Here is a 26,219-nt window from a genome sequence, read left to right on the forward strand (position 1 = left end):
CGCTCAGACGGTGCCGGGCTCCAGGCGACCCAGCTCCCTCCACGTGTCCTGTCTTCCCAGCAGCCTCCTCTCCAGCCTCGGGAAGAAAACCTCCTGACAACTCGCGGTCTGCGGACTACGACTCCCAGCAGGCACCGCGCCGCTTCGCTCTCCACCCCCTCCACAGGACACGCAGACGCTCTGGGCTCCGTCAACAGACAGGACTGGCGACGACCGTGTGCAGTTCCTTATGGGATTTGTAGTTTTTCTGGAGCCAGCTGGGCCGTCAGTCAAAGGGACGACAACTACAAGTCTCAGAGGCCCCAGCGTGACGGACCCGGTCACGTGGCAGGGGGCCGACCGGGCGTGCGTGCCGCCGTTGATCCGGTGCGGCAGTGAGGAGGTGGTTCTCGCCCGTGTTGTGTGTGTGTGTGAGTGAGTGAGAGAGCGAGTGAGTGAGTGAGTGAGTGTGTGTGTGGGGGGACTCGGCTTGTTGTTGTCGGTGACTTCCCCCTCCCCTCCACCCCTCCCCCCTTCCCCGCCGCCGCTGCAGTGGCCGCTCCCTGGGCCGTAGGAAATGAGCGATAACGATGACATCGAGGTGGAGAGCGACGTGAGTCCCGGGGCTTCTTCCTTCCCGTGCGGGTTGTCAGGCGGGGACAGCGGCCGGGGCTCTCTGCGGGGCGACGGCGGCAGGGGGCCGGGCAGCCGCCGCCTCCTTCCCTTTCTCCCCCGCCCCCCACCCCCCCGGCTGGGACCGCCTCCGTCGCGCTCCCGGCTCGCTCCCCTCCGGGCTCCTAGCCGGAGCGGCCTTCTGGGACTGGAGGTGGGGTGGAGACACGCGGCCTTTAGGACCCCCACCTCCCCCGGTGGAGGAAGGTGCTGCGGCCTCCGGCTCCCACCCTATCCCGCTCAGGATCCAGGGGACTGGGACGGGGTGCGCCCGGGATCCCATTGTCCGGATCCCGGGGAAGGGGACGACGCTCAGGACCTGCCCCCTCGGTCTGCTATCACCCTCTTCCCGTGACCCGCGGATCCTGGGGGGTTGAGGGAGGGCGGAGAGGGGGTGGGAGTGCCCAGATGCCCCGAGCTGGGTGTGAGGGGAGGAGACAGTGCTCTGAACCCCCTCCGGCCAGAGTCGGATCCCGGAAGGAGGGGCGGCGCTCGGGACCCCCCTGCCCCGCTACCGGATCCCGCTGGGGGGAAGGGGGCGTGGGGTGGGGAGGGAGGGAGGGGGTCGGGCTGACTCCCCACCCGCCGCTTCCTCCGCCGCCGGCATTTTCTTTCTTATTATTGAATGTGAAGTGTGAAAATAACTTCTATATTTTCTATTTTTTTCTCTCTTATTCCAGGAAGAGCAACCGAGGTTTCAATCTGCGGTACGTCTCCTACTCTCCATTTCATTTTCATTTCCGTTCAGTTCTAGTTCTTTTTGGGGTCAGAGAGAAAAAGAGATTGTTCTATTATTTTTAGTACTGTAGTAAACTCTCCTGTTAACCGCTAAGGTGAGGCGGGGCCTTGTTTGGGGTTCTAAGTGGGGGGCGGGTTTGCAAATCTCATTCTAGACTCTCAGGTGATAAGTTTCAGTGACTGTAGGTGAGTGAAAGGTGTTGTTTGCAAAGAAATGAATCGTTCTGTAGTTTCCAGGTGGGGGATCTAGCTGTCACTATGTAAGTGTAAAATGAGAAATATAATTCTGAAGTAAACTGTTATTTCGGGGCAAAGTAGTCAGATTTACTTTGAAACAAGCAGGCTCTAAACCATATATGCATAGTTGTGTGAAGCTGAAGCCACATGCAAAAAAATCATCTTTAACCAAAAGTTAGGTGGTCATGTGACTGCTGTAGACCTGTAGAATCTAGCACAACCTGGTATTAGTCTAATGCAGAAATTAGAAATGTAGGGGAACCAAAGGTTGAATATGAAAAGTGTCACAAACAGCTTATTCTGGTCTGCCTATTTGAGTTGAAGGAGAGGTATAAAGAAAATAGAAAAATTGTTGAGGAGAAGTGGCATCGCAGAGATAGATTTGCTAAAAGGTGGTGGCTGAGACCATTCAATGTTATTGGTAATTTCTCAGGATTTTGATATTAATGTTCTAAGTAGATGGTTCTGTGGATTTAGATAGACACTAATCTCGTGCCTTTCCAGTCTGGGACAGGACTGTGGGTGTTCCTTGAATAGATTGGAGAAAGAAAAAAAGAATAGACACAAAATAAATCAGAGTCAGAGGAAGAGAAGTACATCAGAGTGTCTAACATTTGACAGATGGGAACAGTACGAAGTTTATAGAATGGGGGTCAAAAATTCAGATGCCTCTGGGGGGCCCAGGCAGTAAGATCGTCAGGAATAAAGTGAAGAGCAGAGGTGAGGACTGGGTTCTGGATTGCACATGTCTCTTCTGAAAAGACAGCCACCAAACTCCAGTGGGTTGTTGTTATGTGGGAGTAAGGGCTCACTGTTGCCAGATCTTCCTATTTTTAAAGAAAGTTTAGAAATCCAGATTTTTGTGTTATTTTTCTGATTTTTGAAATGATGTGTGGGACAACCAAGTTGTTTGGGAACTTGTTAGAATATGCAGGATGCCACTTTGATACCTTTGATAAAAGCAAGTCCTCGTCCTTGTACCTGCTCTTCATTAGAGCAAGCAAGGTTTCTGCAGTTTGTCCAAGCAGATAAGCATTAAGAAAAAATGTTGTTTATTGAGAGCTGATATTTTCTGTAAAATCTGGAGTATGCAGTTCCAGAGGGTTTTAAAAATTATCCCTGGGTAATAGTCACTAAAAAGAGTTTGTTGTGCTTTATTTTTCCTTGAAATATTGTCAGACACTTACCTTTATGCATGTATATGGAAATTCAGTTCTTTTTTCTAGTCACTACGACCCTTAATAATGTGACCATGGAGTTTCATGTTTGGGATCCAGTCTATTTAAAACACTTTTTTCCCCCCCAAGTCTCCAGTTATAAAATGTGCCCCAGGGCTTGATCAGGGTTGGAGGATAGGGATTGGTCAGGCCTCCTTTGCAGAATTATTATTTGACTTGGAATTACATTGGCTTTCCAGTGAGAGAAAGTTTTCTTTGTGAAAGTTTGGCTTACAGTTCTTGAAAGCTTCATGCTTTTCAAAATATCCATCCACATGGGTATTGATGTAAATAGCTTTATTAATTATTAAAATGTTCCCACTCTCCTAGAATGCTAATGTCATTATTTTTTCTAGATATTTTTAGTTTGGTGTGAAGGTGCCTAGGATTTTTCTCTTTGATTTTGGGAGGTGGGCAGTGGGAGTGGATTTGACCCTCTGTTTTTAATTTGACACATCTACTTGCTGAAACTTTTAAATATTATCTGGCACAAAATAATCACAATAGCATGGAGAGAAGAAGCAACAGATAAATTTTATAGCCTATCAAACAGTTACCGTGAACAAGTAGGGTAAAAAGGATTTCGGGTTTTTTTCTCCATGAATACACCAGTTTATTTCCTGCTATTTAGTATAGATAATAAATATATTTTTTAAATTTTGTTGGAAACTATTCTTAAGCTTGTATTAGTTCAGAAAAGGCTGTGGACTGTGAACAACCAAAGATTTAGGGCTATAGAAAACCTTGTAAAAAGTTACTTGGAAAAGGTTCTGTGGGTCCCGATGGAAAAAGAGGCCCTCATTTATGTTTTATAATGTCACTACAGTAGGCGCAGCCTTGCTGTGTGGGAAACGTAAGATTCTCAGCAAGGACAGTTAGGAAGTGAGGCTAACTATAACAGAAAGTGAAACTGATTGACGAATATTGTTTTCTGTTGCCTCAGTGCAAACGGAAAACATCTTCTTTAGTGACCAGTAAGCTTTGTTGAAGGAAATAATCCCAAACAATATTTTTATTACTAAATTTTATACACCTCACAATTCCATTGATGCTATCTTACTATTTTTTGGAGGGAAGAGGTTACGTTTTAAAGATATTTTCTGGGACAGGTATGTTTCACACAAAGTGATCCTTTGCTTTTGTTTCTGTTTGGGAAATTCCTTTTGGGAATAGTGAAAGTATATGAGAAATGCAGGGTCAGTGTGTTAGGAGGGAAACCAAAGCCTTTTTCAGCATCTTACCCTCCCTTATCAGCTGAATGTGTTGCAGTTACAGTACATATTAGGGGGTGTAAAAACAGATTTGTGCAGTTTCACTTGTCGACCTTCCTCATATGAAATATTTTTAACTTCTCAGCGCTCTTTGCTTCTTTAGGAATTGTAATCTGTTTAGGGGCGCCTGGGTGGCTCAGATGGTTAAGCATCTGCCTTCGGCTCAGGTCATGATCCCAGAGTCCTGGGATCGAGCCCCGCATCAGGCTCCCTGCTCAGTGCAGAGCCTGCTTCTCCCTCTCCCTCTGCCGTTCCCTCCACTTGTGCTGTCTGGCTCTGTCTCTCTCTCTGTCAAATAAATAAATAAAATCTTTTTTAAAAAGGGTGGGGGAGAATTGTAATCTATTTAGAAGGGAATGAGCTTGGTCGCCTTTGAGATTGGAATTTACTCAGGAAACGACTGTCTGTTTTACCTGGAATTCGTTGCATCTCAGAAGTGCTACACGCTGCATGTACTTTGTGTGTGCTTCAGAATGTCGACAGTGATACAGAAATGCCAGTATTGCTTCCTAAATATGCCTGTTAGAGGAAAAGGTGATCTTACATTTTAAAGTTCTTTTTCAAGATGCCCGTAATGGGGAAATAGTTGATCATGGAATCCAGCGTGGTTTTCAATTAAAATTTCATGACCAAGGCATTTTTACTCTCTTAAATGGCTATAGTTTGACAGCATATTTGGATCATAGCATTTCCAAGTTCTTTCAGGCACCAAATGATACTAAATAAATAAATAAATAAGCCTCAAAAACACATGTATTTAGTAGGTGTTAGAAATACCTAGCAGGCAGGCAGCTTCCAGCAGGACAGGTGTTGGAAAGTTGAAATTTACATCTTTTAAGGACCTTCATGAGTTTCTCATCCTAGCTGCCTGTTACTTGGTGTTGTAATTTTCATGTTGCTTAGGTTGCTTAGAAATCCAGCTTTATTTATCCTATCTGCTTGCCATCAGAAGAAATGAATAGATCTTTTCTGATGAGAATTTTGAACTTGTGTATTTTCCGTGTTTGTGTTTAATAAGAACAGCTTATTAATAATAAGCAACAGTCTCCTCTAAAATGCAATCTTTGAAATTCTTTAAAACAGTGTTTAGTGGGCAACTCCAATTCAGCATAGGCTGAGCATTTTTTATATGGAAATGAAGAAGATTCTCCCTATAGATGGGGTTAGATGTCAAGTAGCCTGAAAGAAATAGCACTGTTCTGGAGAACCTTGTGCATCCTTGAATAATGGAGCATTTATTTCCCATGCTACTTGCCTACCTAGAACTTGTAGGAAATGAGGCTGCTAACTGATGTAATGCCTTGAATGAAGATGCATTCTCTATGCAGTAAGTTGGAAGGAAATAATTTAAAGAGATTCCCCTCAATTTTGAACAGCTTGAATGACCTCCTGCAACTTCTTGGCTAACAAAATAATGTTTACTTTCAACATATAACAACACTTAAGATACAAGTCGCTTGTTAGTGTCAGAGGTGGACAAATTGTAGGTGAAGATTTGTATTCTGGCTGCCAGTGGAAAGTTTGGTGGAAATAAAATTGAGAGGCTGAGTAAAAACCTTGGCAGAGACGTCAAAGCTGGAAGCGATTTGGTGCTGGAGTTCCTGTTGAGCATCTGTGAGCCACTCTTGAGTATCACACAGCCCTTTAGGATTTCTGTTAGCTTGGGATGCCCTGAAGGAAGGGTTTTTTGGCAGAAACTGCAAATTGAGTGAAGTTGAAGGGTAGCAGCATCCAGCCACTGCTCCTATAGGATGTAAGGAGGGAGGTATTTGGGGGCCTGCTTTTGTTTGGTACCACTTGTTTTCATTATCAAACATCTTTCTCAGTATAGGCTACAGAAAACTGGCTAATTTCTGAGTTGAGCTTTATTTGTTTTAAGACATACAGTTCTTTGACCCTTCCCCCATGCCCCCCCCTTTTTTTTAACTAGTTTTGAGTTTGTGGGAGGATCTCAGATGCTTTACACTGGAAGTCTTTACCCTGTGTTTGATTCTCAACTCTGAAATCTTGGCCCTTTCGAAAAGGGTTGCCAGCAAGTGAAGACCGTTAACAAAGCAGTGATAAGCCTGGCAACTGGCCCTCCATTTGGATGATTTGGATTGGGGGACAGAGGAGCATTATTATCAGGCTGGATGGATCTCTGTGGTTTGGAAATGTTTCCTGAACAGAATTCTCAGCTTTGTGTAAAGGTTTTTCATCTGCTCTTTCAAGCCACTAGAGGTATCATTTAGTATAGAGTTGCCTGGAGTTAGGCATGTTAGTTCTACATATTTTTAACTTGCTCTTTCAAATGAGGCCTAGGGAGGAGAAATACATCATTGCCGTTGTCTCTGAGAGCTTTGAAATTGAGTCTGGTTAAGAGTAGCAGCTTGGGGACGGACATGGCAGCAGGGATTGGTCTAAGATTCTACTCTTCTGCTAGTTAAATTGGGCCTGGAACCACCACAGAAATTCCATCCACTACTTCGAGAACAACAGTCCCCAGCCCAGGCTTTCTACCAGGCAGTGGACTGCTGCCTTTCCTTGTTGAGCCAACTTCTCGAACTTGGCTGGCTCCCCAGATGAGAAGCCAAGATTTGTGCTGATGGTCCCCGGCCAAGTTCACTTAACAATCCTCTAACCAAAAGACTTGTCCGTTTGAGTCCTTTCAGGGCTCAGTGAATGGGAAGGGGGTAGTGCATTGTGGGGATGATTTGGGTGTCAGATTATTCCTAGCTCCACCCCTCTAGTGCAGGCCTGAGTGAAACCAAGTCCAGCTTGATTCTAACCTTTTGAGATTTGCAGGACTCTCCCAGAAAGAAAACAGACAATTAGGATTTTATTTGTATCAACAAGAGGAATTGTGGGTAACTCTGCTGTCCCTGCTTCTGTGCACAGCTTTTAAGCCGGGAGGAGGGCCAGGAATCAGGGTGATTTAGTAGACAGGAGGATCTTGGGCTGTTGCTGGAGACCAAAGCTGGGCAATTAATATGCATATAGATAAACCATCCTCGGAGTATGTAGCAAACGATGGAGAGGCAGGTAGATGCCAAATGCCATCTCCACCTTCTCAGTGCTTTAGGTATAGTCCAGGTAAGAGCTCAGCCCACCTATGTAGGTGACTAGAGGGGACAGTAAGTTAGGAAAGGACTAGGTCCTTAAGTATGGTTAATTCCTTCAAGTTATTTCATACTGCTGTTAGAAGGCGTCAGCATTCTTGTTCTAATGCTGTGTGATACAGCGTATGTCCCTCTAGCCTCAGGTTATATCTGGTTTCCAAACTTGGTCGTTCCCTCAGTTTTCCCATAAATTCCATGCGTCGCTGAGTTCAGCAAACACTTTACCATGAATTCAGACTTAGCAAGATTAGGAGGGTTTTAGAAGTGCCCAGGCATCTGCCCTCAAAATGAGTTGCTATGCTATGTAGAATCATGGCCTCGATGGGAACCAGGTGTCCAGTTCACCAGAGCTGTAGGTGAGGTGTTGTGCTTGAGAGACCAGGAGGTGACTTCAGTTACTACAGCTGCTCCCAGTCGCCTCTTCCTCTCTAATGTCTCAGACTTAGGATTAGATAAGAGAATTTCAAGTCCTTTCATTCCCACAACTCTTGTCTTTATAAATTTTTGTCTGTACATCTTGTCTAGTTCAAGGATTCATTTGAGGCATTCTTGTGCTGAGCCAAGTTATTTACTCTTGTTGCTTCATATCTAAAATTCCTGATGCTCGGGGTAGGTTAAAGCTATCCGAGCTTTCCCTATACAGACTTGCTCTCTGGGTTAGCTCAGTGCGACCTTGTGTATTCAGGGTAAATTCTCAGAGTATATTATTTTCCAAAATTCCCAAAGTGTGGATGTGTAAAAGTTCTTGCTTTAGACTAAGTTAAGCATCTGTGTTCCATTTGGAGGGAATGCCCTTTTTTTAGGGACCTGCGGAAGCTCTCTTGCAGTGCTCTCCAGCACTCTCTTTTGCCTGAAGCCAGAGTATTTTGCCATTGCCAGTCTTCATCCCTCTCCAGCTGATAGTTCTTTGTGATGCTAAGCAGGACAGGATAAAGACTTTGGTCCATGGGTATTTAGATACTGCCAAATAAACTTGACCTGCCACAGGTGCCTGAGGAAATTTATTCAGAGCATGTGGGTGTCAGATGATATGCTGTCTAAGAACAACCTTTCTAGCCCAGTGTGTGTGAGGGGAAGCCCTTGGCAGGATAGCACCATGGATCCACTTTAAAAAACAGGAACTCAGAATGTGGTTGGTGTCTTTATCAGCTCTGTCATAATCTCAGATTCATGGCATCTGTGCTTTCTAGAGGTTTTAGTTCCTATTGTAGAATTTGGTGAGCAGGTCTTAAATTAGTTCCTTTTAGCAAGCTGGAGACCAGACTCATGGTGATGGGTTTCACATGGAAAGAAATACTGCACCAGTGACCTTACTCCTTTCCTGGGCACCCACCATGGGGAATCTCTTACAGTGGGGGTGATCACATTTTATAAAGGGGCCCCCTAGAGCTTTTCCCTGGTCATTTCCCAACCATGGACTGGCGGCTGTTCTGTCATATAAGTAAGCTGTGGGGGAAGACTAATGTTGCAGGAGAGTTACACTTTGTCCCCGTGAATAACTTTTATTTTACTTATGCATGAGCTGGATGCATCGAGCTACTTTGGATGTTCCTGTCGCAAGCCTTGCTCACCCCTTTCTCCCCCTTCAGCAGATCCTAATTCTGGAGACTCCTAACTGCCCACCTCGACAAATCCTTCCCAGCCCAATCGCCAGGGACAGCGCTGACAGCATATACTTCCAGGCTATTCCCCACCCACCTATATACCAAGCAGAAGGAATGACATTGCTAATGTGCTCTTTCTCCCATTCTTCTAGGCTGACAAACGGGCTCATCATAATGCACTGGAACGAAAACGTAGGGACCACATCAAAGACAGCTTTCACAGTTTGCGGGACTCTGTCCCATCACTCCAAGGAGAGAAGGTGAGTTTATTGAGAAAGCTGATGGCCACCGCTTACTTGAAACTTGCTGGGGGGCTTACCAGGGGCTTTCCTGTCTGGAAAGAAATGGAAGCAGAGAGAGATATTCCAGTTATGTGATTTCCTTCATTGTTGATTCTTTGGGGTATCATTACACACCTACTCTGTTCTTAACAAATAATGACAGATGGGATGGAGCTGCTTATAAGACATTAGTAGGAGTCATCCTTTAAAATTAGAATTAATTATAATAAATTACTCATTCAAGAAATGATTATAACTCCACAGTACAGAGAATAGCCCATAGAAGTTTGGGATGACCCGAAGGATTTCTGAAGTCAGTGATTCCCTAGACCTCCATGAGAATTTCTTTCGTATGGTTCAAAGTTAGTACTTATTTTAAATGAGACCTCTCAGGGAAGGTATGTGAACCAACATGGACACCAGCGATCTTCCAGTTCCAACAGCTGTTATTTCAAGGCATACAAAGAGCATTTTAAGCTTTGGGACAAAAGACTTAAGGAAAGATACATGTTCATGAAATGGAGGGAAAAAAATAACAGGTCTTCTGCTTCCCTCCACCCCACTGATGGCCTTCCAGAAACTAATGTTTTCCCTGGAGAGGTAGGCACCAGCTGTTTCTACATTTGAAAAACAAAGTTGGAAGCTTTGAGTAAAAAGCCTATGGGTTAGGGTCACTTCTTGGAATTTGGAGAAAACATCTATTTGCACAGTTATATCCTTAACACAGAATGTAGTCAGCTGCTCTCCGCAGCAGTTCAGTGATATGAATGGCAGACTGGGAAGAGGACCTGTGCTTTTTTGTTCAGTGGTCCAGTGTTTTTAAAAGCCGCTATCTTAAGAAAAACCATTGCTTTCAGGTACACTTTGAATGACTCTCCTGATTTAGCTCTATGGCTGGGGGTCCTGAGTTTGTTTGGTTATCCAGAGTCAAATTTAGAACCATTATAGTTTCACTTTGTTTATACTGCCGCTCTGGTCAATCATGTGCTTTATACCTTATCTAAGGTGTGGCTTTCTATGTGGCTGAAGCATGGAGTAGGTCTGACCTTCATGAAAAAGGCAAAACAGGCCATGTGAATACCTAGTATTGCAAAACCAGAATTTGCCATGGGTTAGGCCTACTTAGTGTTGACTTGGTTTTGTGGCCTTGAACTAAGGTGCTTACCTAGAATAACAACATTCCTGGGCACAACACTCTCAGAGCAGCACAGAAAATCTTTATGATGGAGAGACAGACTCATCCTTTTAGTCAGAGGATACATGTGCAAAGGATTATTTATCTCTTGTGCTTGTCTGAACTGTTGACAGTGCTTATTCATATGCTGTGGTATCAGCACGGCTTTGGTGAGCTAAATGGACAGAGCTCCCTTAAGTCTCACAGCTAACCAGGAGTGGCACCAAGGCAGTGTTTCCCAAGAGGTGGCCTGTGGCTCACTCCCTTCAGATTCACTACTGACTGCCATTCTGGAGGCAGGCCTGGGGATTTAGGCATTCTTAAGTTTGAGAACCCTTTGGGAGAAGCTGGTCATAGGAGCTCAACTATACCTTTTTCTTTGTCCAGCGTGTTTTGCATTGCTGTAACATTCTTCTTTAAGTCCTTAAAATCACAGTATCCTGAATCCCGTTGTCTCTTTTCTTCAAGAAAGTTGACACTTTAAATTTGGTAGCCTTACAAACTGAATAGTTTGTCATTCGTTGTGGCCTATTCATTTATTCAGTCACTCCATTCATCAAATGTTTATTGAGGGTCTTCTGCATGCTAAGAACTGTTCTAGATACTAGGGAAACAGCAGGGAGCAAAACACACAAGCAGAGGCTCTTATTCTGGTGAGGAAAAGATAGAAAGTGAGCTAATAATGTAAAAAATTGTAGTATGTCAGGTAAGTGCTATGGAGAAAATTAAACAGGGAAGGAAGGGTTGTAGTTGTTTTTTTTTTGTTGTTTTTTTTGGGGGGGGGGGTTGCAGTTTTGTTGGGTTTTTTTTAAGAGTTTATTATTTATTTGAGACACAGAGATAGTTTATTTGAGACACAGAGATAGCACCAGCAGGGGGAGAGGCAGGCAGAGGGAGAGGGAGAAGCAGGCTCCCCCCGAGCCAGGAGCCCGACATGGGGCTCGATCCCAGGACCCCGGGATCAAGATCTGAGCCAAAGGCAGATGCTTAACTGACTGAGCCACCCAGGCGCCCCAAGGGTTGCAGTTTTCAGTAGGGCAGACAAGAAAACTCACTGGCAAGGCAACATTTGAACAAAGGTTTGAAGGAAGTGAAAGGAAGAACCAGGTATCTGTCTGGTGGTAAGCATTCCAGGCCGAGGGAAGGCAAGTGTAATAGCCCAAAGGCAGGAACCTGGGAGCATTGCTGGGCCTGTCAAGAACAGAGGCCAGGGTGGCTGGGGTGGAATGAGTGAAGGGACTGTGGCAGAAAATGAGGTCAGAGAAGTAGCAAGACTAGGGGAGAGGAGCGGAGTGGTGGAGGGGCCAGGTTATGTGGAGCCCATTAACAAAACCCTAGTGTGGGAATTGACCAGGTACTTTTTTGATCTCAGAATCCTGTTCTGTGTTATAATCCAGATATTTCACACTAAGCATGAGTAAAGTCACCCTGAGCCCCTTCCCACCTGAATTCCACCATCTGCATGATTTTCCTTGTCTGCCAGCATTGTTTCACAGATGCTGGGGGAGTCTAACAGAAAGAATACTTTGTCTCTCAGTCTAACCAGTGCTCACTAAATGTTGTAATTTTTTACAATTATGGTATTTGAACCAAAGGAGATTGGCTAATTCTTGATTTGTATTGCAGTAATTAAGGTTGCAACATTATGTAAATAATTGTGAGTTTGCGGGAGCTCAGATCCAATTCTTGCAGGAAAGGCCTCCAGTCTCTTGATTTGGGCATCTTTTAAGTTCCAGGTGACTTCTCACTTAATATTTGAATCACCTATCATACGTGTCCTAAGCTTTTTGATTTTTAAAGCAAAACCAATCCTGGGTGAATTGGATCCTAACCAAGAGTGAGGGATACTTGTATTAAAAAAAAAAAAAATAGCTTTAAATGTAAGGCCCAGACTCTATCCTCTGTTTTCTTTATTTTTATTATAACATAAACGTTACAAAAAGTGGTCACCTTTTGCGTAAGTAAAAAAAAAAAAAAAAAATCCGTAATAACCAACATCTCTGTTGCAACATAGAAGTAAGTACAACGGTTCTGTGAGGTTTTATAGTAATAGAATTGGACATTTGCTATTACCGCTGTTCCTGCCATCATTACTGTAACATAGATGAGGAAGCAAGCTTGAGATCATGATCCCCATCTGTAGCTGGACAGGGACTAGAACTCAGGACTGCCGATTGCCAAGGTCAAGCTTTCTCCCACACTGGAGGGGTAAACAACTTGAAGATATTTGAAGAAATCTTTCTTCAATATTTATATCTTTATATTGGGAGCTCCCCTTAGGTAGAGCTAGTAATCTTGACTCTATGTCATACTGGGGCTATTATTACTAGAATACTCTCTCCTGAAGTGGCATATGTAGGTGACACTAAAGTACAGATAGTTGAGGATCATTTAAAGTCTGTAAATTTTTCTGAGTCCACATAGCTTCTCTGAGAAATAGACCATTATAGTTGGGCGGTCCATTTGGGTTTTGCCATAGGTCCCAGGGTTAGCAAGTATACTCTTGAACTCTATTGCTTGACTCTTATTTCTGACGTAGTTCTTCCACTGGACATCCCATGGAGAAAGATGGGATGGAAATAGAACCATCAGCCAGTCAACCAGAGAAAGGGAGTAAGGGCAAGAACAACTGTTCTAAGGGTGCCTGGATAGCTCAGTTGGTTAAGCATCTGCCTTCAGCTTAGGTCATGATCCTGGGTTCCTGGGATCGAGTCCCATGTCGGGCTCCCTGTTCAGCAGGGAGCCTTCCTCTCCCTCTCCTTCTGCCGCTCCCCCTGCTTCTTCTCTCTCTCTTTCTCTCAAATAAATAAATAACATCTTTAGAAAAAAAAAAAAAACTGTTCTACAAGAAGACATTACTTTTTTTTTTTAACAGAATTAGTGTTTGTGTTAAGGGTGCTAGGTTGGGTACTAGGGAGTGTTGCCCAATGGCTTGCTGGCACTGAGCTCATCCTGTTTATTCGGGTTCAAGACCTGGTGACCAGCCCATCAGTTTGCCTTCACATGGAGATGTAATTCTGCCCTCTGCTCCGTAAGTTAGCCACAGCATCCAGTCTCACTGTCTCCTTAGCATCGTTGACTTTAGTGATAAAAGGTTCTATTGCAACATTGCCATTTGTAGCTGTACAGTGGTTTAGAGAAAGTTCTCATTTTTTAAGTCTCTTCCTAAGTGCCTGTTTATCTTAATAGTTAATTGCTCTTTTCAGGCAGTTGTGCTATGGATTTCTCCTTTTTGGACAGAGCTGTGTTAAAAAGAGATAACATAGGGGTGCCTGGGTGGCTCAGTCGGTTAAGCAGTTAAGTCATGATGCCAAGGCCCTGGGATTGAGCCCCACATCGGGCTCCCTGCTCGGCAGGGAGCCTGCTTCTCCCTCTCCCTCTGCCTGCTGCCCCCCCCCCCCCCGGCTCGTGTGCGCACTCTCTTTCTCTCTCTCTCTCTCGAATAAATAAAATGTTTTTTAAAATTTTTTTTAAATAATAAAAAGAGATCATATAACCTAAGATGAAAATAAAGAAAACCAGGGTTTCTTCTAGTGAGCATTAAGTTCAGAATTCCTTCCTTTGGGGTAAGAACATGAGTGCACTGCCCCAGTCAGCTCCTACTAATGACTCTGGCACGTGGCTGTGGAGAGCCACCAGAGGAAAGCGTGGGCTTACTCAGTCCTTGAACAAAACAGCAACAGCCAACATGGTTGTGTGCACCTGCTTAATTAGGACCCAAGACCCATGTGAGTGCTGTAGAGGTTTAAAAGGTATAATAGACAGTTCTCCTCTTGAGGGTCTTGTTCTCTCGTTGGGAGAGAGGATTATACTTACCACTTAGCAATAATAAGATGACGTGCTGAGCATTAAATAAGAGGTTAAAATACTGAGCTAATCGCTTTCGTTTCCATTAAAGCCTGCTTTTCTTAACATGTTAAGGTGTTGATACCAAATAGCTCCCTTATACCAGGGAACCTGACGATTCTTATAGCTCAAGGTCAGTCTCCTGTTAAGCTCACTCAGCACTATGACTGGAGCACTTAACCCAGTTGTAATGGTACATATGTTTGTGTGGTTACTTGGTGACTGTCTGCCTGTCGGCTGTATGCACCGTAAGAAGTACCGTGAAGGCAGGGAAAACATCTTCTGTTCCTATTTTTTCCCTCCGTGCCTGGCACACAGTAGGCTGCATGACTGTTTATTCACTGAAGGCTGGAAGCCCCCAGCCACCAGGCCACATTAATACTGGCAGAGGCTCATCCTCGTGGGCACCTTTTAAGGCATGCCGTTCGTTCAGCAGCACTGTTTCTGTGTCATGTAGGGGCTGTTGAAGGGATTATCTTTTAAATAAAATGTAAGCCACAGCCCTAACCATTTCACCTCCTTACTCATTAAGGTTGTTTCCTAGCCAGACTCCAACCTGGGCAGTTATTTTCTTCAAAATTAATTTTTCAACGAGGCACCTGGGTGGCGCAGTCAGTTAGGTGTTCAACTCTTGGTTTTGGCTCAGGTCATGATCTCAGGGCTGTGGGATCGAGCCCTGTGTTGGGCTCCATGCTCACTGCGGAGTCTGCTTGAGATTCCCTCTCCCATCTCTGTCCCTCCCACTCATGCATGCACGTGTGTGCGCGCTCTCTCTCTCTCTCTGAAAATAAATAAATCTTTAAAAAGAATTAATTTTTTCAAAAATTTAATTTTCTGCCTTAAATTTGTTGTCCATAGTTGCCAAAGTTTCCATTGAGCCCTGGGCTCAGCAACTGTAAATGTACTGATTTATTAAATTCTTTGTAAACTGTATTTATGTGCTACTGAAAACCCTCCCAAGGCTTTTCAGTGCCCATCAAGGTAAAGACTGGCATTCTGTGTTCTCTAAATAAGGTACCCAACCTTGCCTTCCTGCTTTTTTCTCCTCCTTCCCTTACTGTGGAGGTGTGTATGCTCTCCTCTGTTTCCCCAAGAATGTCATTTATCAGAGTTCTTCCTCTTCTCAAGGTTTGACTTCAGCCTTAACCACCCAGAGGACATCAGTGTTTCACAGTAAAGAGACCCACACACGAGGGCCCCCCAGCCTGTGCACTCTTTCCTGCTGGAGCGCCTCCATGTTTCTCCCTGCCTGGGCCTCCCCTGCCAGTCTGTGTCTCCCTGACTGCCTTCAAGGCTCATATCAAGCAGTTCACCACCCAGAGAACCCCGCAGTATTGCTCTCCCATCAGCCCCAGCGGGCATGGACTTCATGGGGCCTCTCCTGTGTGTCCCTTCCCTCTCTGACAATCTTATCACCTGAGGGGTGTACTCCTTGAGGGCAGAAGCCTTGTCCCATTCTTCTGGAAGTCTCTGCAGTGCAGAGCAGGGGAGGGCTCACTCCTGTGGAGAGGACTAGAGAGCCAGGAGGCTGTTGTAACGTTTTTCCAGATTGAGATTTGGAAGGATACTGGATTGTTTCCTAGGCCTTCCTAGGAAGCATTTCTTTTTCTTTTTTCCCTGTAGCAAAATTGCAAAAATTTTAGGAAAATGGGAAGAAGAAAACAGTACCCCCTTTCTCTAACACAACTATAACCTTTCCTTTATTCTAAGATTCTGAGACAAGTGTTGCCCTGTACATGTTTAATGTGAGCCACAAATGCATCTTAAATTTTCTAATTGACATAGTAAAAAAATAACAGATGAAGTTAATTCTAATAATATATTTTATTTAACCTAATATGCAAAAATAAGTATGACTTCAACGAAATCCCCTATATCTTATACTTAATAGCACAGCTTAACTCAGTCTAGTCACATTTCAAGTGCTTATTAGCCATTTGGACAGTGCAATTCAGACATTGCTCCCCACTCCACGCCCCATGTTAATATGACTGAAATTGGGTGCCGTCTTACAGTGGGTGTCAAAAGAAACTTGCCTTTTTTTTTCTCCCCCAAAAAGCTGCTGTTGCTAAATTCATGGAATAATGGATGGAATCTAAGAAGCAAGGAAATGATAGTGTTATCAATCTGTATATTCCCTTCTGGTTTCTTTGTATACATGCTTTACATGGGTGAAATGTTATAGCTTCTTGTTATCACAGATGATGTTTTTTGCCCAACTGATAGAGTGTTCATATTCAGTCATTAGGCATGTTTCTATTGGCCAGTTACATTGTTCCCCGGTTTTTAATTATGTAAGAAATGTAGTGATGACCATCTTGGTGTAGATGACAGTTTCCATCGAATAGATTCCTAGAAGTTGGATTGCTGGGTCTAGCAGTAAGAACATCTGGTTTTTGCTGTGTGTTGCCAGAATGCTTTCCAAGAGGATTGTTTTCATGTCTTTATTCTTTCATTTCTTATTTTTTAAAGCAAGTGCTAAAGACTAGTCTTTTTTAAAAATCAGTTAATTAACATATAGTGTATTATTAGTTTCGGAGATAGAGTTCAGTGATTCATCAGTTGCAAATAACACCCAGTGCTCATTACATCAAGTGCCCTCCTTAATGCCCATCACCCAGGTACCCCATCCCCCCACCCACCTCCCCTCCAGCAACCCTCAGTTTGTTTCTTATAGTTATGAGTCTCTTACGGTTTGTCTCTCCCTGATTTCGTCTTATTTTATTTTTCCCTCCCTTCCTCTATGATCCTCTGTTTTGTTTCCTAAATTTCCACGTATGAGTGAAATCATATGATATTTGTAAAGACTAGTCTTGACAGTTGTTTTAAGAGTTCCAGTTTTACCATTCTGGAATTTTTTTCGAGAGGGGGAACTAATTTAGTAGGCAAAAGGTAGTAATTAATTTTGTATTTTATTACTTGTGAGATTAAATCCTTTTCCACATGTTTATTCACCAGTTGTATGTCCTCTTTGGGGAACTGTGTGCCTCTGTCCTTCATGAATAAGTGTCACACCTTCATTTCAAACTACCTAGGGCACACAAAAAAAGAATACAAGGTTTTGAAACATGATTTGTGTTGACCCTTAAACAAATGTCTGACACCTGGCTTTAAGCTCCTTAAAGGGCATGATGACTACCTTCCTGTAGTAACCAATAAAATGGTCCTTCAGGCTATAGAGGGCCTGCCAGCAGGAAGCTTTGAGGGTCCAAGTGGCTGGGCTGGCTCCGGCCTTCACAGCCTTCCAGCCTCCCTTATTGGCATTGATGGGGGGTTCCAGTTTGGAATGAACTACTTTAATGTAGACCCAGATTTATTGTGCAAATTCTTGAATTTTTATTTTAAGAAGATGGCTTATTCAAATGGGAATGTATGTCGGCTTTGCCCTTTCTCATTACCTTAATATGTATAAAAGCTTGTGCAGGTTTCAGAAAATAATGGTTTTATGTTTCCTTAAAATATGTAGTGCAAATCAGATGTCAGTTAGTGAGGCAGGCAGTAGTTCTATTTTCATTCCCCAGAATATGGCGTTTTGGTTCTTGCGGGAACAAGGCAGTGGTAACGTCAGCTTGGTAGGATCTGGTTTTGACAGTGAGGAGGAAAAGTGAAATATGGCCAAGTTGATTACTTCTCGAGTCTGGGTTAGGACCCTAGCGAACAGCAGTGGTGTTCCTAACATGAACATTCTGGCACTATTCTTCTCTTCCTTACCTCTCTCCACCTGCTTTCTAAAACAACATGGGTTTTTACACAAATCCAGATTACTATAATAAGATTTACATCTCTGGAAACGTGTGGAACTCTTGCCTTAGATAAAAAATTTTGAGATCTGTCTTAAGTGGGATTTAGTAACCTTGGATTTCATCCTAACATCAGTTAACCACTTCAGGATTCAGTTGGGGCCTTAAAAAGGTTCTAGTTAGAATCCAGCTCTTGGGTTTGGGTCCTTTTGTGAACTGTGTCGTCATTTCTTGCTGCAGCACATGAGGTGGGTGCCCTGTGTTCCCGAGTACAGTTCCATTCAAGTGGGTGCCTCTGGAGGCTGGGTTGGCCCTTGCCTCTGTCTCCTTGTTGCTGTGGGCAGGGATCCACCCCGCAAGGAGCGGTGGCACGAGCCCAAGTCGGGACAGGAACATGCTGGGTACCTCAGCCACACCACCCCGTGGCTTCTGCTGTGTCCATCTTGGTCGTGCCCTTGTTAGGTAATGAAGCCAACAGCACTGTGGGGAGCCGGTGTCTCCCCTCCCCGGGGGCCAGGGTCAGTCTGTTCTCCCATGCTATCTTGTATCCTCAGGCTTTTTCTGTTTGCTGCTTCTCTGCTGGAAGCCTGTTTGGTTTTCACCTGTCTTTAAAAGAAAAAGAGAAACAGTCTTCCTTCCATGGCTGCTATCATGACAAGCTACCTTTTTCTCATTGCTCACTTTTTCAACCTAATTCTAAAAAACTAGCCTTCAGCTTCAACTCATCCCTATGCTCATTACCTGTACGAGGATGATTTACCTAAACTCTGACTACCCCAAGGAAACCATCCTCACCTGGGTCTTCATTGACATGTTGTAGACGAATCCCATGACCCTTTCATTGTCCTTTCCCTCCTGCTCAGACTCTGCTATGACAACACTGTCGGCATTTCTGTGGATCTTTTCCACAGCTTCCTCTGTTCTCCCAAAGTAGAGGTGTCCTGGAGGGCCTGGGTTCAAATCCTGACTCCACTACCTGCTGGTAAGCCAGTTAGAGCTCTGTGCTTCAGTTTCCTCATTTATAAAACAGGGGAACTAATACAGCAGAAGGTTGTATGAAGATACCTGGTGTTTAATAAGCCCCCAGTAAGTGTTTGCTGCCGTCACTATCCTCATGCTCATTTATATCGCCACAATGCGGCCATGGCTTTGGAACAGGACCTGGGCAAGGCTGTCCGGGGAACTTCCGCGCAGCTCCCAGAGGTGGGGCAGGAGCCTGAAGAGCCGCTTGCCTTAGCTCACGCTGCTCCGTAAGAGGCCCGGGACCTCTTCGTCCCCTCAGCCACAGTGTGTGCTGTCTCAGGGCTGTGTCGGTTGCTTCTCAGAAAGGCAGACTCAGAATTCGTGCCTTCTGATTGTAAAACTAGCAGGAAAAAATTATCTGGGTCCTTACTAGGTGTCCAAAGGCAACAGTTCATCTGTGGACACACTGACTTACCAAGTTCTATCTGCTGAGACACACACACACACACACACGACTCCGCCAACAGTGCATTTCAGAAAACAGAAACCGAAAGCTCAGGGCCATTCCATAGTCCATGCCATAAAGCCGGGGGCCACTCCACAGTCCGAACCATAAAGCCCAAGGTTCTTGTCTGTTTCTTGTTTACTGTTCACATAGCAGAAACTCCTAAAGGCACAGAAGGGCCTGCCCACACCTTAATCCTGTGGCTGGGCACATGATCGCATGGTTTGGAAAGCCAGGAAGAGGGGACTTTAGATGTCTAGCGTTTTCTAGTTTCAACAGTTTGCTTCCAGCCCCGCCCCTCACCCGCCGGGACTAGACATGCATGTAAATTTGGGGGAATTCTGTATTTTGTGCTTTAAATTTTTTTCTTGTTGGATTTTACTTGGTGAGTACTCTGGGTAGGGGAAAATAAAGTTAATTGAACCATTCTTTTGGACTTGGTAAGGGGTGGCCTGGGATGCTTGTGCTCTCAGCAGGGGATGGAGGAAGGGCTTTGCTTACCCTTTTGGAGGCCTTGTGCTGGCTTTCATACCAGTGCAGCCTTCTTTGGGGACCTCTGTGTTCTGAGCATCTGTGCATTTGATCTTCATCTGAAAACTGCCCTGAAATGGAAACTTCCATCACTCGCAGGATCTTTTTCCCTCTTTGGTTTGTTGTGCTGTGCTTACTGCTCACTTTCACTTCATGGTTTCATGTCTGACTATGTGAAGAAGAATCTAGTAGCACATGGACTGCTACTCACTGTGGTCATTCATTAAGAACAGTCCTCACTGAATTCTCAATCACAGGAAACAAACTGAGGGTTGCTGGAGTGGGGGGTGGGGTGGGCGGGATGGGGTGACTGGGTGATAGACACTGGGGAGGGTATGTGCCCTGGTAAGCACTGTGAATTGTGCAAGACTGTTGAATCTCAGATCTGTACCTCTGAAACAAATAATGCAATATATGTTAAGAAAAAAAAAAAGGAGAAGGTAGCAGGAGGGGAAGAATGAAGTGGGGGAAATCGGAGGGGTAGACGAACCATGAGAGACGATGAACTCTGAAAAACAAACTGAGAGTTCTAGAGGGGAGGGGGGTGGGAGGATGGGTTAGCCTGGTGGTGGGTATTAAAGAGGGCAGGTTCTGCATGGAGCACTGGGTGTTATGCACAAACAATGAATCATGGAACACTACATCTAAAACTAATGATGTAATGTATGGGGATTAACATAAGAATAAAAAAAAAAGAACAGTCCTCACTGAACATTTGCAGTGTTGCTTTCTGGGAACTGTTAGTTGAAAAAATAGGCAAACTTTAAGAGAGACTGGGATGTAAATATGCATAGCAACTAGATCATTGATGGGGTACATAGAATTTGGAGGGCTAGGTGGAGTCTGAGAGAATTTCTAGTCAGATAAGAAATAGCCATGGAGAGGGCTGCCTGGGTGGCTCAGTCATTAAGCGTCTGCCTTCGGCTCAGGTCATGGTCCCAGGGTCCTGGGATCAAGTCCCAGATGGGGCTCCCTGCTGCGAGGGAAGCCTGCTTCTCCTTCTCCCACTCCCCCTGCTTGTGTTCCTGCTCTCACTGTCTCTCTCTCTGTCAAATAAATAAATAAAATCTTAAAAAAAAAAAAAGAAAGAAAGAAAGAAATAGCTTGGAGAGCAAAATTCAGTCTGCGGTCACAGAACCCAGAACGCACCTGTCTCCTGGATGCCTAAAACTCTTCCTTGCCGCTCTGCCACCGGTCCTACAGTAATTCTTTTCAGTTCCATCTATAGTATACAGAGGAGCAGAGTATTTTAATTAGTCCTTTCTGATTATGTGCCTCTTTTTTTCAATTTCTCCCCTAGTAATTACATCCTAATAAGTTCCCTTCGGCAGAAATGGGAAACGGCGTCGGAAGCAGCCTTGCAGCCAGGGTTGCAAGCCCCCATTGCTAGGTACTCTCATTCTTGCTACAGAAGCCGACTGACTCCAGAAACACACCTGGCTCAGTCTCCACTCTCGTACTCCTGCTGTGCTACTCTCCTTGCCCAGAGTGACCCTTTCCCACAGATGTCACCTCAGTCTAATGTGTGTGTGCGTGTGTGTGTGTGTGCGCGTGCGTGCACACACACAGCCAGGGCCAGTGCCTGGCACACAGTAGGTAATCACTCCAGCCAAAAGCCATCTTTGCCGTGGCCTTTCTAATCTGTACTACTCAAGTTGCACTTGTCGGTGCTGCCCTGTGATTTGTCTGTGTATAGATATATTTATCTCCTCAGCTAGATAGTAAGTAAGCTTCTGGGCCAAAGAAGCCATGACTAATACATTTTGTTTCCCCACAGTGTCTGCTCGGTACCTTGCACATAATTTGCAGCAGATAAAAATGGTTAAATATGAACAATTTCCTTTTGAGGAAATTGCCTTAAGCATGCTATATAAGAGGAAAGCCTGGAAGTTCTGGTACTTGGGAGGAGTGGTGAATAAATCCAGGCCTTGCAAACTTCTCTGACCCGCAGCCCAGCCTGAGGTATATAAATTGAGATTGTCAGGATTTAATACAAGTAGATTTAGTTTTGCTAGCCTGAGCGTAGATGTCTTCTTTGCCATTTTCCCCTGTTGTGTTCTGGTTGTTTAGGACCCGCTAGGATTGTAACACAGAACTGTCTGGTACTGCCCTACCCTGAGTAAGAAGCTTTGCCACCGCACTCAACTTCTAGACTACCCTGCCTTGGGTGTCAGTCCTCGGGCTTTGTACCATTCTACCAATTTGGCTGGTTAGCCGCCTGGCTATGAGTAACTCTGGCCATGTTTGCAACCTGGAGGGATTCTGATTCTTTGCAGGCATGTTGGACCTCCAGGGGCCAAGTAACCTGACATCCATTTTAATGGCTTATCAACTTGTTCCTCTAACGGGGCAGTGCCTGGGCTGCCCATGCCCATGGCCATGGTCAAGGTGTGGTTGCTTCCTGAAATGGCCCAATCTCCTGCCCTTCCTGTGTTGACATCAAGCTCAGACAGCTCTCACTAAAGTCTCTGCAGCCAGGAAGGCTGAAATAATGACACAGCAGCATGGCTCAGTTGGAAATGTTAACGCAGTCAGGGTTTGTCTGAAATCTAGGGACCTGGATGAAAAGCTTTACACCTACTGCAGTTCTGAGCTGGCTCCCCCTAGAACTTGCTCTTGTCTCTCTGGCCCAGCTGCCCGTATCACTCCCTAGCAGAGAGTGGGCAGCGTAAGCTCTCAGTTAAGTACTATTTTAATGTTTTCAGACGTAGCCAGGCTGAAGACTTGAAAGCAGCCTAAAGAACCAAAGGGGCTGGGAGGAGTACAAGTTCAGGAGTCCGATGGATCCGAGTTTGAATCCAGGCTCGGCCATATGTAGCTGGTGACTTCGAATAAACCAGTAAGGTTCTCTGAGCCTCGGGTTCCTGGTGGAGTTGCTTCAGAGCGTGCTGCCGGGAGGCCCCTGGACCGGCACGGAGAAGGCTCCCAGCAGCAGTTACTATTTCCTCGGTCCTGTCCCGCCTCACCCTCCTGCTTCTATTCCCCTGGGCTGCTCTTGCAGAAAGGCGTGGTTTCCTCACTGCTTGGACTAGGTCTTTATTTTGTTCCCTTTGCTTTTTCTCCTATGGCAACAGGCTTCCCGGGCCCAAATCCTAGACAAAGCCACAGAGTATATCCAGTATATGCGAAGGAAAAACCACACACACCAGCAAGATATTGATGACCTCAAGCGGCAGAATGCTCTTCTGGAGCAGCAAGGTGAGCCCCTGAGCCGGTGGGGCCTCTGGCCCTGCTGCGCTCCGGCCAGGTCAGCGCTTCGCACCTGGGCCTGCAGAGTCAGAACCAGTTACGGAGCGCGTGTTCATACGCAGCTGCAGCCCTGCTTCTGGGGCCTGAATAGTTGAGTGTTAGAACCATCCTGAGGAAGGACCTGAGCCGCCAGTGAGGGAACAGTGGAGTCTAGGGGTTGGACGTTTGGAGACTTTTTTCTGACCTGATCTCTCCCCTTCTTGGGGCTCAGGTGCTCTGCCTGCAGTAGGGGTCACACCTAGCATCAGGTGTCTCAAAAGAGCTTTGAGGTCCTTGGATTGGAGTGTGCTGTGTAAGTACCAGAAACTCCAGGTGTTCAGGGACAGTGAGCCCTCCCCATTGTCAATGATAGTCCAATCAGGGCAGCCTATGGGCCAGGCCCATGCTGTTCTCCAATGCTCACACCCGCCTTTTCCTACAACCACAGGGGAAAGCGAGAGCTGATCAAGTTCTTTGTTCCTGGGGAATTCACTTCTCTTCCTCCCTCATGGAAGATGCAAGTAAAAGGAAATGCAAGTAACCACCTGGGTTAGAACACCTCAAATAAAATAAAATAAAATAAGATAAAATAAACGGGTTGACCTTCCAGGCTCAAGATGAGCTGAACCCCAGGGGATGGGCAGCGGGAGGTGGCAACGGGTTGGTTACTGGGCCGAGCAGCCTGCATGTAGGGGCTGTGTGTAGAAAGGCCCAGGTTTTCTGTGTGTATTGGTGACTTGCTTCCAAGTGTCCAGCTTGTCTTTCCAAGTGGATCTTGTACAAGAGAGCTAAGCCAAAACTTTGGCTGACACATCCTATGTCATCCTTTCCTACTGTTGTGTGGCCTTCACACCCTTTGTGGAGCCTGGCATGGCCGGGCCAGCTTTCCCTCTGTCACTGCACTGCTGGGTCCCACAGGGAGCTTAGGCTCCTGTCTCTACACTCGGCTTCCGTGGCAGGACGGTGACATCACAGGCCTTCTCTTGAGGGTTGGGTGGCATTGCAGAGCGGCTGGCCATGTCCACTGGACCCCTGGGTCTGGCTGGGAAAGGAGGAGGGAAATGAAGCGTGTGGGTGGAACAGCCACCAGAAGGGTGTTACTTCTGAGCCTCGGGGGCCAGCAAGCCCTTCGGAAGAACAGGCTGGACCCTGAGCTGAGACTTGGTTACTCCCCCAGTCTCCAGAAGGCTGTAACCCGCTCGCTTGGTTGCCTTTCAGTCCGTGCACTGGAGAAGGCGAGGTCGAGTGCCCAACTGCAGACCAACTACCCCTCCTCAGACAACAGCCTCTACACCAACGCCAAGGGCAGCACCATCTCTGCCTTCGATGGAGGCTCGGACTCCAGCTCAGAGTCGGAGCCCGAAGAGCCCCAAAGCAGGAAGAAGCTCCGGATGGAGGCCAGCTAAGCTCCGCGGGGCAGGCCAGCAATACAAACTGTCTGTCTCCTCCATCGTCCCATCCTCCTTTCAGTTCATCCCTAGAACCCTCACAAACATTTAAGAGACTTTTTTTTCTCTTTCTATTTTTTTTTTTTTAATTTTATTTTTACGTAGAAGCTCTTGGATAACAGCTCTCGTTCTCCTTCCCCATTTCCACAGTTTTGTTGTTTTTTTTTTTTTTAACATTTCCCTTCAGGGATTCCCTGTCCCCACCAGGAATTTTTAAACCAAAACACCCCAACTTGGCAGCTTTTTCTGTGGAGGACAGACGGCCGGCCGGCCCTCCGAGCACATGGTGTCCTGACCAGCCACCAGCTCCTCCGCCCTCCTGGGCCCTTTCCCCCGGGCCCCCCTCACCTCCGTTTGATAGACTTTGTGAATCTGTGGACTGCTCTACTTTAAGAAGATGACCGGTTTGGAGTAATCAGAATTAATCCCCCTTCTTTTAAAGGATTTTTTTTTTTTCCTAAAAAGCTATTTATCGCTATTAAAAGGCCAGATCCTTGAAGAAGTCTGTGGTATAAAAACAAGTGGGGACAGAGTTGCAGCACAGTCTTTGGCCTGTTTCACTCCTGCTTCTGTCAGCCAGCCTTAGGGAGGGCTGCGTGACACTCGTGGGGTACGTGTGGGGGGCAGCGGTGAAGTGGTAGCCGCCGAGGGGTGGTGGGGGTGGGACCAGGAGGGAGGATCGGGTCGGGGAGAGGTTTTGTATTGAGGGCCAGTGATGATGTTTTGATATTTATTTCCTGCTACTGAAATTTGAATCTGAGTGAATTGTCCCTATTTCTGATGATGTCGGTATTGCAAAGCGGCAGATTCATAAAGTAATGATCAAATCTTCCTTTCTTTCCGTGTGTATTTCTAAGAAATAGAGCCAACTGATTTTGTATGTAAATACCAAGAGCAATTGACCTGGTACTAAACCCGCCCCCCAGTGCGGACCCTTCCCCGCCCTCACCCCACTCCCGTTCCACACGTCCTGGAACCCGTTCCCGTCGTGTGATCCAGCCCTGGTCCTGGCTGCGGTCAGCAGATCCCAGTGAAGGGGTTTGTGTGTTTAGGCCTCATTTCTTTGTCTTTTTCCTACTCCGTTCCTGGCATTTGCTGATTTCTAGTGTGTACTCTGTAGTCTCAGTCCGTGTTTGATTCCATTCCATGGAAATAAAAAGTATGTTGTACATACTGCCCAAGAATTGTCTTGCAAGTTAAGGCTTTCCCCTTTACTATAAGACTATAAATAAAAACTTATTTTATCCTTCTTGGTGGTGGTGTCTTCTTGCCCTTGCAGAGGCCAAGATGGTTAAGGGAAGAGCCCTCTGGAGGCCACGGGGCCCGTGGGGAAAGCTAAGAGAAGGCAGAGCTCCTGGAAGTCACAGCAACCCCCTTCTTGTTGTAAGGGCTCAGCTCAGCTGACCAGGCCAGGGGACGGGTAAACCAGTGGTGGTGACTTTGCTCATTGGAGAGTAGCTTTTTAAAGTTCCAACAGGGATGGGGTTATCCAGAGCAACATTTCTAGAGACCGTTCCTATTAAATAAATGACCCTTGGGGAATTGGTAGCCCAGAGCTGTGGGTTTGGGTTTCTCTTGGTAATGAATGCCCAGTTCAGGGGTGACTGGTAGTCTCTAGCTCCTTTGTGTTTCTAGAGAATTCCACCACGGTAAGAGGAGGCAGCAGAGCTGCCCAGGGCTGTAAATA

At 45.7% G+C, this 26,219-nt stretch overlaps 1 protein-coding gene across 6 annotated transcripts; it reads left to right on the forward strand.

Annotated features, from left to right (window-relative positions):
• The first annotated feature begins 342 nt into the window (after positions 1 to 342).
• MAX (MYC associated factor X) lies at positions 343 to 25,781 on the forward strand. 6 transcript variants are annotated; one of them, XR_004677009.1, is made up of 6 exons: positions 345 to 592; positions 1,332 to 1,358; positions 8,969 to 9,076; positions 22,931 to 23,054; positions 23,533 to 23,633; positions 24,303 to 24,390. XR_004677009.1 is itself a non-coding variant. In XM_034992648.1 (5 exons), the coding sequence occupies exons 1-5, from the start codon at positions 557 to 559 to the stop codon at positions 24,488 to 24,490; spliced, it is 483 nt and encodes a 160-aa protein (XP_034848539.1). In that variant the 5' UTR covers positions 349 to 556; the 3' UTR covers positions 24,491 to 25,781. The 6 variants fall into 6 exon arrangements, 4 of the variants coding, with proteins under 4 accessions (XP_034848541.1, XP_034848542.1, XP_034848539.1 ...); XR_004677010.1 differs by having other exon boundaries at positions 23,533 to 23,617; positions 24,303 to 24,379; XM_034992648.1 differs by lacking the exon at positions 23,533 to 23,633 and having other exon boundaries at positions 349 to 592; positions 24,303 to 25,781.
• Positions 25,782 to 26,219: the final 438 nt, after the last annotated feature.

This window comes from Mirounga leonina, unplaced genomic scaffold (assembly GCF_011800145.1).
Source record: "Mirounga leonina isolate KUSES-001 unplaced genomic scaffold, KU_Mleo_1.0 Mir_82, whole genome shotgun sequence".
In the NCBI taxonomy this organism is placed as follows: domain Eukaryota; kingdom Metazoa; phylum Chordata; class Mammalia; order Carnivora; family Phocidae; genus Mirounga; species Mirounga leonina.

What these genes read in the sequence shown, in the direction of transcription:
- MAX (XM_034992648.1), top strand. Translation starts at nt 557, where the DNA reads ATGAGCGATAACGATGACATCGAGGTGGAGAGCGAC. An exon ending in CATCACTCCAAGGAGAGAAG is followed by an intron (nt 9,077 to 22,930) that starts GTGAGTTTATTG and finishes CTATGGCAACAG; the next exon opens with GCTTCCCGGGCCCAAATCCT. An exon ending in TGCTCTTCTGGAGCAGCAAG is followed by an intron (nt 23,055 to 24,302) that starts GTGAGCCCCTGA and finishes GTTGCCTTTCAG; the next exon opens with TCCGTGCACTGGAGAAGGCG.